The sequence below is a fragment of the Macrobrachium nipponense genome, chromosome 2 (assembly GCF_015104395.2).
Source record: "Macrobrachium nipponense isolate FS-2020 chromosome 2, ASM1510439v2, whole genome shotgun sequence".
Classification (NCBI taxonomy): Eukaryota; Metazoa; Arthropoda; class Malacostraca; order Decapoda; family Palaemonidae; genus Macrobrachium; species Macrobrachium nipponense.
In genome coordinates, this window is record NC_087201.1 from 62,824,917 (window position 1) to 62,837,184 (window position 12,268).

The 12,268-nt window shown below is 40.5% G+C and overlaps 1 protein-coding gene across 14 annotated transcripts in view; it reads left to right on the top strand.

The window, feature by feature from the left end:
* The window catches only part of LOC135220649 (tight junction protein ZO-1-like), a 702,643-nt gene that overhangs the window by 181,729 nt on the left and 508,646 nt on the right, over positions 1–12,268 (top strand). Inside the window, exon 1 of one of the 14 annotated variants that reach the window (XM_064257980.1) lies at positions 10,261–11,405. The exons of the other annotated variants lie outside the window; for them this stretch is intronic. Within the exon in view, the coding sequence (XP_064114050.1) occupies positions 10,518–11,405 (888 nt within the window). The 5' untranslated portion in view covers positions 10,261–10,517. Of the gene's footprint in view, positions 1–10,260; positions 11,406–12,268 lie in introns of those variants that run through there. 14 annotated transcript variants of the gene reach the window in all.

The following is a 12,268-nucleotide window of genomic DNA, read 5'->3' on the forward strand; positions in this document are numbered from 1 at the left end:
TGCGAGGAGAATCCTATTCAGCTCTTTTAGGAAAGGAAAAGATTGACAAGAAAATGACAGTTTTTTGCAGCCGGGACAAACTGGTCTTCAGCAAGCACTTTGCTGTTCGTAGTCGTTGACACTTTTATCCTCTAGTTCCTAAAATACACTGCTTGTCGGTGGTATCATAAAGATATCTGTTTCTTTCTTAGCTCAGTAATATCTCTTAGGTATTTAATTAAGATGTTGTGTAGTCAGATTTATTTTTGCAAATATTTTTATGAAGAGAAAGGAGTGTTTTAAATAAGTTGATATTATTTTTAGATCCTAATAACCTGAATAGAGTTTTTGGTTAAAATTCGACCGTCATCGCCGATGTTTTAATATAAAATGGGCAATGGAGGTTTTCTGAAGACATCCATCATTGTCTTTTCCTTCTTCATCATCATCTATCTTGGATAAGTAAACTGAGTAATTGATTTCTTTTCCGCGAAGAAAACCCTATAGATTGAAGACCTAGGGTGTGTGTGTGTATGTGTTTGTGTGTGCACGTATGTGAGAGAGAGAGAGAGAGAGAGAGAGAGAGAGAGAGAGAGAGAGAGTTGCATGTGCACTTTGATGCCTAAGTGCCTTCTGTTTATGATTATGCTTACGGTGAGTAGTGGGTATACTGCACATTGGGATCCCAGCTGCAATGAAAGCTGTAAACGGCATCATTTTGGATCTCATAGCCTCCTCGTTCGCCACTCATACGAGAGGAGTGGTGTCTGGCTAAAGGGGTTCACGGGCTGTAGTGTTGCAGTTATGGATGTTAAATTTATCTTGAAGCTGTGGATTGAAATGTGAATGGTTACTGGTAATTGATTCTTTAATGCAAAGGGGAACTTTGTCTTTCATGATGCTCTCCATGGTGAAAGACTCTTGAAAAGTATTCAAGTAATAGATATAGAAGAAGTGTGAATCTTCAACTGATTATGCCCGGAATTGCTTGTTGGAAAGCCCTGCGGATGAGACGGACAGTGAAAGCATATTCGTGTCTTGAACTATGTTGCTTGATAGCCCAAAAATAATGACCACATAAGGTGGTATTAGACTAGATGTAGCCTTTCCTGTCCTTGTCAAGTAGTAGAATAAAAAAAAAATTAATCGCCCAGAACTTCTGGATTTCTCCTCCGAAATATCCAAGTCTACTCTCTCTCTCTCTCTCTCTCTCTCTCTCTCTCTCTCTCTCTCTCTCTCTCTCTCTCTCTGCCTTTTGTTATCTGCGTGAACCAGAAGGCGAGGTTAGACCCCGAAAAGCTCCCTGGCATTTTCATTTGTGTTTAATCAGTTTGAAAATCTTTCGAGGAATTGACGACTTTCTTTAACTGTGAGATGTGTTGTGTTGGATTGGAAATAGTTGTTGGAGCTTTGTGGTTGGAGACAATTTTCTCAAGGTGTATTGATTTTGCCTTACCTCTACCGACAGTTATGAAGTATATTGCATGTTGGGGGCTATTGATTCTCCTCGGAGCTTTAATGACTTCGTAAGGGTCGTTGGAGAAGCGAAACTTGGACGACCGTCTTTCATCACAGGTGCTTCTTGAATGCTTGAAAGCGCGCGCGCATAGGTGGGGTGGGGGGGGGGGGGGTCTTTGTTGCTCTCTCTGATGTGCTTTGACTGTTTTTAATCCATATTATCTGACTTTAAAGGAAACGATACAGCAATCACTGCAATGCTTCATCCTCAGGTGCGCCATTGAAAGTGTAGCCCCTTACAGAAAATATGGTCGACGTCCGCGCGCACAACACAGCCCGTCAACCGCGAGGCCAGCTACCAACATGCGCTTGTCACCTTCCGCTGCCATACACTCCGGCACTTCTTTACACTAACTCAAGAGCTTCCGTTCCAACTTTTCTTTCATCCCACGTAACGAGTTCAGTATTCAGATGTCACTCCTTTGCAGGACTCTGAAATTGTACGCGTTTTCATCATAACTGACCTCCTTCATTCAGTTTACATGGCCAAAGCATTGCTTATAGCGTGATCCATTTTCCCCTATATGTTATAAAAATCTATGCCTTCAGATATGTTATAAAAAAACTATATTTTCAGCTTCCACTCTTTAAGTTTTCTGTATAAAAAAGAAAAGATTATTGAGATGGCTATTTGTGTGTCCGTCTGCACTTTTTCTGTCCGCCCTCAGTCTTAAAAACTACTTAGGCTAGAGGGCTTCAAATTTATCTTTCACACTCCAGTCATCAAGCATAGCAAATCGCAGCCCTTTAGCCTTAGTAGTTTTTATTCTATTTAAGGTTACAGCTAGCCATGATCGTGCGTCTGGCACCGCTATAGGTGCCAACAACTCAGGCCACCACCAGGCCATGGCTGATTGTTTAATGTGCCGCTGCTGAGAGTTTGATATGCCGTGGCTGAGAGTTTCATGGGCCATGGCTGAGAGTTTCTTACAGCATTATGTGCTGTACAGTAAATAAACTCATTTTTTTTACTTGCTTTTAGTTGTATTCAACAAACACTTTTCGTTTCCTTTAAAGAAGAATTGACATCACTCCCAAAAGTGAAATGAGATATCACTCGGTCTTTTCATACATTCAGAATTATTCTTCTGTGGACAGTCCTCTCTTTTAAACTTTCTACAGAGCTCGTTCAGCGCTCCTTGCTCCATATAGTCTGTTAATAAACTCATCCTTCCACTTTACTATTTTGTTTTTATTTATTTGTGTATTTATTTTTTTTATTTTGCTACCATATATTGGTCCATCTCTTTAGACTTTGGGTGTTATCATTGGCTTTCAGTTTTATTTTTTTTAGATGTAATTTCAAACTCTTCCATCAGTTTCAGCATCTTTTCACAATTTCCAGCTAATTGTATATTATTTATAAACCTCAGCTGCTCAACACCTTATTTACACTGACTTAGACTCACTTTTAGATCAAATCAGTTGCTTTCCCATCTACGTATTGTATCACACTTTGCTGTAATCATGGAAGTGGGTGAATCAGTGACTAGTCGAGCATTGCTGCTCATGATGTGCATGCAACCTGGTTGCCTTAACAAGTTCTAAGAGTCTTCGTCACTCTTTCAAAGCAACAACTGAGGCAGTTGATGCACATTCCCAGAAAAGACCTGTCCAGGCCTCCATCAGGTTGCAACATTTATAGTAGAAAAATATTTCTTCGAGATGACTGAAGAAAGTGGCCGCTGCAGCGTCTGCTGGGACAGGTTTAGGATCCTATGTTTCTTTTTATGTTAAGTCCCACGACCCTTGAGTTGTAGTCTTGCGGGATCCCAAGCAAGGGAAGTCTGCAGGCCGTACACGTACGCCTTGATGTATTTATCTTTTTTTTTTTTTTTTTCTTTTTTTTATTAGCCACATTGACCTCTTAACTTCTCGCCTTTTTTGCACTTTTGTTGATGCGCTCATCATTTAAAGCCCACATATGAGTAGGAAATAAACAGGAACTCGCCCTGCCCGCCATGGTAAGATACGAACTAGCGCCAGAGCTTTCAGCGTGGATGTGCATTCATTACGAAGACATGGCGCATTTGTGCAATGTCGCTGGAACCCCTGTCATTATCCAGGTTCTGCCACGTAATGAGAAAATTAGTATTTGTATTATTAATTTTTCCCATTCCCATAGGGGGTTTGTCGTCAGTGAACCTCATGCGGTGTACTTTAGGCAATCTCAAGGTTATTTGCAGCGTCCCTTCGACCCCGAGCTGCAACCCCTTTCATTCCTTTCTTCTTGCTTTCCAGCCTTTCCTGTTACAACTTTCAGACTTTTTTACCGTCAGCTTCGATTTCAGGGCCGAATGACCTCATAGGTCCCAGCGCTGGGAGAGAGAAATTAGAATGCAAACATTTGCTTACTTGCGGTCAGCATGTTGGTGTATCTTGCATAACAAACCTTAGGCGTGAGACTGGTTAAATGCACACTCACACACATATATATTTACAGTATGTGTGTTTGTGTGTGTACGTGTGTCCGTCTAGATTAACTGAGAGACTTTGTTATTAATCCGTGTTGTTCAGATTTTTCTCTTTTAACGTTGTGAAAGTTGAAAAAATTTTTGGAATCAGGACCTCACATGGTATTTGGCCTGATGAATAAACTATGTGCTCTGAGAGAGCGCAGAAACTACAAGATTAAAGCCTTCAAAATGCGGGAGTCATGGTAAAACATAAGGAATTATTATCAGCAACAAGACAGCAGTGTGATGACAAGGTGCCGTAAATCTTTCTTCCATGGCAACTTGTACCACGACTTTTATTTTAGCTCTGAATTATTCTTGTCCCTTGTTGAAAATGCATGTTGCCTTCTGCGCTCGTTGCCCGCAGCCGTTCGGTGTCCCGTTGGATGAAATGAATAGTCGCTGTGCACTTCTGAATGTAAGAAAAATACCGGACAGCCTTGCCGATTCCATGTTCCCGTTTTGTGTTAAATGCTCAATAACGTTGTGTTCGAGTGCCGTTTCCTCTTTGACACGTATATCTCGTATATTCTTGCGCAAACACACGTGCTGTTGCTAACTGTGTCACGAGGTGGGACCTACAATAATGGCTGGAGTCATCAGTTGTTGTTGGTCAAGCGGGACCTAATTCTCTCTCTCTCTCTCTCTCTCTCTCTCTCTCTCTGCCGTGTTAAATGTATTTATGAGGTAATTTAGTATTGACAAAAAGTAATCACATGTCTTTTTTTTATTTTTAAATGCATACGTAATTATAATTTATCCTGGTTCGAATTTTTCGCAAGTATTTTTTTGTATACTTTAATTTTTTTTATTTACTGTGTTGCAAGGAATCAACCTCAAAGTTAACGTCACATTCGTGTAAATTTAAAGTTTTCGTGTCATGCAGAAGTGATATCCCCATTAGCTCCAATTCTCATGATTTTGAGTAATTGGATGACGCGATATTTTCCCCGTGTCAGACTGTTTTGTAGTTCATGCAATGAAACTGACCACCGTCACAAGTTTTGAAGTAGGTTAACTGTTACCTTAGCTTCTCCGAATGGGCTATGATGACTATATCAATATTTTCTTTTATCGTTACATTTTGTATAACGAGATTTGTTCGTATCGAAAGCGCATTCAGTTTTATATCTGCATTTTAATGATTGATTTCATACTGATACACGTACGCACATAGTAGCTGACAGTCATACGTACGCGCATTGATGTTGTGCTTGTAATAACATCATTCTCCTAGAAGTGCTCATGAGGCAGTGAACGTTGTCCCTTGGCTGTGTAAAAAACAGAAAAGGAGCAATGAAGAAGAAGTGATGAATTAAGAATATATGTCTAGTGAGTAAGTAGTTAAAGATAAGAATAATTTAATAATTTAGTAAATCAGTAATCAGTAAATGGAAGTTCGAAGGTATAAATACAAGAGAAGGTAAGAAGGCATTATGGTTAATGCGATAACATAAAAGAGGAATGTTTGCGAGGTACAGAGGGTATAGCAATATTTCAGGGTAAATAAATCCTTGAGAATAATAGCGCTATCCCGTTGAAGCTTAGAAAATAGAATAGAATATAGAATTTAGGCCAAAGGCGCTAAAAGGGAAAATTACAGTAGGAAGGTTTTAAAGGTGTAAAGAAGGAAAACCTCGTGATTGCACTAGAAAACAATTTGTAGTGGGTGGAAAGTCAGGTGGAAGAAAAAGATGCGTCAGCCTATTAAATTGATTCGTTTATGATTATCCAGTACACACACACACGCACAAATATATATCTATATATATATATATATATATATATATTTATATATATGTGTGTGTATGTATGTATGTATGTATGTATATATAAATAAATAATATATATTATTCACGTTTAGATATTTTTCATTTGAAGGTACTTTTAAAGTAAATTATTTCTTTTTTAGCTTCCTATGTAAAATTATTACAGCATCGATAACCCAGGTGTTGTGATGCCAGTTTTAGTATATAAATCTTTGGCAATTACGCAAACTAACGTAGTAGTAAAGTTCCATAATTTCACAATCAGCCTGAAATTGTGAGTAGAATGCACGATCGTCCTGACAAAATGTTTTCAGCGTTGATGCCGTCAGGGAGCCGAGACTCGGAGAAAGAGCCAGTGCAAACATGCTTGTGTGGCGCAACCGGTGAAAATCGTCACCTTCAATCAATTGTAAAATGCCCAAAGCCGAGTCTCCCGTTTTCCTGTTTCGTAGGGGGTGAGTGCCGTCAGTTCACCTCATGCGCTGCACTATGGGCATTACTTGAGGTTCTTTGCAGCCTCCGTTCGATGCTTAGTTGCAATCTCTCTCGTTCCTATTTCTGTTCTTTTGTTCATATTCGCTTTCTTCCGTCTTACCTTCCACCTTTTCGTAAGAACGATTACATAGCGCAACTGCGAGGTTTTCCTCCTTGTTACACCTTTCAAACCTTTCCACTCCTTTCAGCGCTGAATGACCTCATAGGTTCCAGCACTTGGCCTTTGGCCAAAATACCACATTCCATTCTTCTGTCTCCTGAATCATATATGCAGCATCACATCCGTCGCTTATGAAAAGGAAAAGGTGTATGTCATCGCTTAGCAGGGAAGTCTGTTTAGTTATTTTCCCGTCTTGGTTTCCCTACTATAATAAAAGAAGTAAAATTGCCCTGCACGGTTTCGTTTTTGGGTTGAGCATATAAGATGGGTTATTTCTACCTGCATTAAACAACGTAGATGGAATTGGGAGAAAAAATGGCTTTAAATACCACATGACGAAATGTAACTTAGTCAGGAATCGCAGATTTTGTTTCAGTAAAGGAAATGCCTTTGAGGGAAATGCTTCAAAGGTCGCCAGGACAGGTCTTTTCAAGTATTATCGGTTCGTATTCCAGTCTGGCAGTTTGACTACCCCAGGAATTTGCAGCTCTTATAATCTTCCATCATGCGTACGCACACACACAATTAATATATATGTATATATATGTAAATATAGATAATATATATAATAAGTATATGTATATATATACACATATATATGCATATATATACATATACGTATACTTATTAGCTGACCAACCCGGCGCTGCCCGAAAACTCTCTCTCTCTCTCTCTCTCTCTCTCTCTCTCTTGTCTCGTTCTCTCCTTCTCCTTCCTCTCTCTTCTCCTCTCTCTCTCTCTCTCTCGTCTCTCTCTCTCTCTCTCTCTCTCTCTCTCTCTCTTTCTCTCTCTCCTGTTAATATAGTTGCTTCAGTTGCATTGCCCAGCATTTTTGACATACTTGGAATGAAAGGGCATCGGGAGTATGAGCATTCATCTCAGCAACCCCTAAAACTTTGGATTAGATATTAATATGTCTTTTAAGTTATTTTTACATGTCACCCCCTTCCCACCCCTACCCCCACCCCCACCCCTATGTGAAATACAATTTAATTACCATATCTTCGTGCATAAGAAGATTACCAGTACTATAGTACGTCATATATATATATATATATATATATATATATATATATATATATATATATATGTATATATATATATATATATATATACCAAAATGAGGTTTGATAAATTCGTAGGGTTTGTTTAGGTACTAAGTCTATTGGCAGAACCAGCCCTTCCCACCCCACCAACTTGGTGCTAGTGATGGCTTACCCCCTACAGTATTCTTTTCAAGATAGTAAGTCATATGTTTACCAAGTTTGGTTGAAATCGTTGAATGTGTTTCAGAGTTATGCTGGAACACACACACACATATCTATTTTTATAGATATAGATATATACACATACATACGTGTATATATATAGTTACTCAAATAAACAGAGATTATGTTCGTTTTATCTGAAGAATCAGAATCAGCTGGGGAGCGGAAGTGGACCTAGATATTTATGAAAAGTAAGCAATACTCTAACATTTTTTCTCGTTTTGTAAACTTCATCTGTTTCATACCGTCGTGAACAGACAGTGACATACGAGAGAGAGAGACTGCGTTGTCCATTTTGGCACAGCACGAATATCTCTCCCAGAAATATATTAAAGACCTTCGTTCAGAGTGGTGAGAAATGAATAGAAATTAACAATTATATAAGGGCACTATGAATCTGGAATCTTTAATCATTATTAGCTCAAGCGCATCTTGTGATAATTTTTTTTTTTTTTTTTAAGTTCACATGATCTTCTTCGTTCTAAGTCATGCGCTGTTGCTCCTGTCCCGATTGATGCAACTTCCTTTGTTGCTCTTGTAATTATAATTGCCTTTGTTGGTGCATGCTCTCTTGTTCATGCAGCAGGAAGATTGCGGTCTGAAATTCGAGCTCATGTAAAGTCACGTATTCTCAAGATCGGTCAGTGAAAATTATTGTATGTCCACTGTATTGCTGTTGTTTGGGCTATTGCTCTCAAGAGCTTTTCAGACTGACGCGACCACCTATTTGCAGTGTTGAGCGTTATGAAGTTCATGAAGAACAGCTGCCTGTTGGCTGAATCGTGAAGATTGCGTCTCTGAAAGAAGAATGTTGGTCGTCAATTCTTGAAGGATCGAGTGCTTTTTGTTTTAACTTCAGAATAATAATAATAATAATAATAATAATAATAATAATAATAATAATAATAATAATAATAAAATAAAAAGCAGGAAGGTACTATGTTTGACGCAATTCACGTGGCGACCAACTTTTGTTTGGCTTGGAAACTTGTTGGATATTAGTAGATTCGTATACTATCGACGACTGAAGTAAAAACATTTTGTAATGCAAAGATTTAACTTTTTTGTCTTCATTTTTTCACATGATCCGATCCAGTGGCATTGTCTTGGCGCTTTCCAGAAAGGCTCGCAGCAGCATTCTGCCCTTAACCATTGACCTTTTTTTATACGTAGTTTCGTCCAAGTTAGTACACGAAGTGAATTTGTTGTTGCGGCTGGGGGTTGGGGGTGGAGGGGCGTTGGGGGTGTGGTAGGGGGGAGTCGGTTAAGTGAATTACACCCAGCGAAGCGAAGACGACAACTTGCGGTCTCGACCGTCGGCGGTGAAGCACTGGACGATGTGTTCTAGTTCATGTTGTTTTTCGTCTGCTATTCTCTTTAGCACGTTATGCGTCTCTCTCTCTCTCTCTCTCTCTCTCTCGCCTCTCTCTCTCTCATCATCTCTCTCTCTCTCTCCCCTCTCTTCCTCCCAAAGTCTCTCTCTCTCTCTCTTAATTGATCGTCGAGTAATTTTAGGAAATTTTCATACTCTTATTTCCACCCAAAAGTAACAGAATATTTAACCATTCAGTACATCAATGTATTCCCCTCGGTACACACAAACTGGGCTGCAACTTTGTATTTTTTTACACCGATAGGAAGCCGCCTTGTTGGATACATTTATGGAACGTCAGTCTCTCTCTCTCTCTCTCTCTCTCTTTTGATCATTTACTGACGAATTCGTGACAGACCTTGAGGAAAGAGATGCAGTTCTGGTATTAGAATTCGCCAAAAATTTTAGTGGATTTTGCCCATGTCCGTCACACTTGATTTTGCGACAGATCTCCTGCAGGGAAGTCAATTCAAATACCAAGAGTGGAGAAATGTGTTTCGCCTGAGCGAGAGGTTGCAGGTGTTTGGCGAAGTCGGAAATACAGGGAGAGGGTGAGGGGTGTAGAGGGATGAGGAGGAGGAGGAGGAGGAGGAAGTGAACGAGGATTATCACACGGACACCGGACGTGTTCTTCGATGGGGAGGGGGCGTTGGTTGTTTGGGGGGGGGGGGGGGGGGTTGCTGCTGCGTTTTGTCAGGGAGCGTTTGGTGGGCTGACTGACTTACCTCCAGTTAACGCCAGTCTGACTCTTCTTGAACTGTGCGTCACACTCGCCACTTCGGCAAATCCGGCCGTTGATACTGCAGTGGGGTTTAGATTGTCGTCTCTAGTGATGTACCGATTCCAATTGGTCATGGTTTCATAAGCGTCTCGGGTCGGGTTTTTTTTTTTATTATTATTATTTTCTCAGATGAAGAATAGGACTGGTTTCCACACGCCGAACTTGAAGTATCCTGTGAAATGGAGTGACACTGGAAGGGCTCCTCTCTGGTAAACATATTAGCACGTTGCATTGTTAGGTGTACATTCCGGATCTTATTTGTTTCTCTTGTTAGATTTTTTTATAACTTATCGGTGTAACCTCATGTGCTGACTGTGAAATTAGCAGTTTTTAGTATTTATTTATTATCCATTATATTTTTATAAAGTATTTCGTAATTACCGGGAGGGATGTCAGTTTTTGTTGGATGCATAACTAAATTGTTGTTATTTAGATGATAAAATTTTTCAGGTGATTATATGAAGTGAATTATACCAAGTGTTGTCTGTGTTTTAGTAGAATTTTTCTTTTTGAGTGCATTTTCTATTTGGCTTCGATTTTCCATGACTTGAATCGGGGTGACTCATCTTGACATGAGAAGCTGATTCAAATATCAAGTGAACTGACGCAGTCATATATTTGTAGACTTTCAGCAGTACTGTTCCACTGTTATTTGAGATGATTATACTGTTAAGTGATATTCAAATTTCCTTTTATATTGTGAGCACCGTCTTGTGCGTATGATAGATTTCCATCGAGACCCAGGTGTCATGGTTGGAGGGGAGGAACCTGCCAACTTGTACTGTGACTGTTGCTCGGTCGCCAGTGATGACCACCATTGTATGCGTTCCCCTGGGGCGTCCTGCCAATGCACCACTGACGACGACGCGTCGTCGCATGCATCCTCAGCGCCCCTGCCTCCCAAGGAACCTCCTCCACTCAGGGAGCCGCCAGCGATCTCCTCCCGCGGTGCTACCCCTCTGCCTTTCAGGGAACCCCCTCATGCACAATCAGGCAATGGCCCTTTGAAGTCCAATGGATGGATGCCACACAACAACTTTGAAAGGGCTCCTTTTCTTCGGAAGAATGTAAGGAAGGCAGAGGAAGCAACTCGCCGGGCCCCATCGCTGCAGCGCAAAGATCCTTTGTTCCCAACTCGACTACCCGTGCTTGATCCGACGCCCTGTCAGTGTGATGGGTGCGGTGGGCATACGGCTGAAGATGAGGAGTCTATATACGAAGAAGTGGGCGGTTTTCAATACATTGATAACCCAGTGCATTATGGCAACTTTTGTGACGGGGACGACGATGACATTGACATACCGTCTGTCCTGAGGGGACCCTCCTGGAGGAGAGAAGCGCCGCCCCCCTCAGGTTTGTTAGGGACGAACTCGGTCGTCTTCCCCAGTGCCGTGTTTCCCTTAAGACCTCGCAGTATGGCGCCGAACTTGGGCGTCAGCAGGGTACTGAAATCTCTAGGCGTGTGTGGGCGGCCACCCTCTCCTTCAACTGAGGTTGAGAATGTTTCGACGTGTTCTTTAGAGGACGACTCGAATACCCGATGGGTACGACCTCCAAACCACTCCCATCCCAAGAAGAAGAGAAGCAAGTCTGCCACGAGACCCAAGGTAAAAATGTTACTTTGTTGGGCTGACAGGTGTACTGGCACAGGGATCTGGTTGCTGCTGTTCGTGGAAATGCTCGTTTACTAATTTGTGGGTATTGTAGTTCGAGGAATATAAGGTATTTGTGGGTTCAATAGTTTGAGGTTTCAGTAGCTTGATAAATATATGGTAAATGGGTTCAGTGGAATATATGATGTTTTTTTGGGTTCATTAGTTTGAGGAATATTTTGGTGGATTGTGGGTTCAGTTAGTTTGAGGAATATTTGGTAAATAGGTCTGTAGTTTTGAGGAATATATGGTATTTGTGGGTTCAGTAGTTTGAGGAATATATGGTAAATAGGTTCTGTAGTTTGAGGAATATATGGTATTTGTGGGTTCAGTAGTTTGAGGAAAATATGGTACTTTGGTGGGTTCAAGTTTTGTTTGTGGTTTCAGTTAGACCTGATAACTAATTATAGTAAATGGGTTTCAGTAGGTTTTTTTTGAGGAATATATGAAGTCAAAACATTTTTTTTGGGGTTTGTTCCAGTTAAGTTTGAGGAATATTTAGGTACTTTCCTGGGGTTCAGTATAGTTTGAGGGATATATAGGTATTTGTGGGTTCAATAGTTTGTTAGGTTTCAGTAGCCTGATAAATATATGGTAACTGGGGTCCAGTAGTTTGACGGAATATATGATAGTTTGTGGGTTGCAGTAGTTGTTGGAATAATAATTGGTGTTTGTTTTGGGTTTTCAGTTAGTTTGAGGTGAATATATGGGTATTTGTGGGTTCAGTAGGTTTGATGAATATATGGTATTTCCGGGGTTCAGGGTCGGTCTAGTTTGAGGAAAAATCTATGGTGTTTCTTTCTGGGTTTCAATAGGTT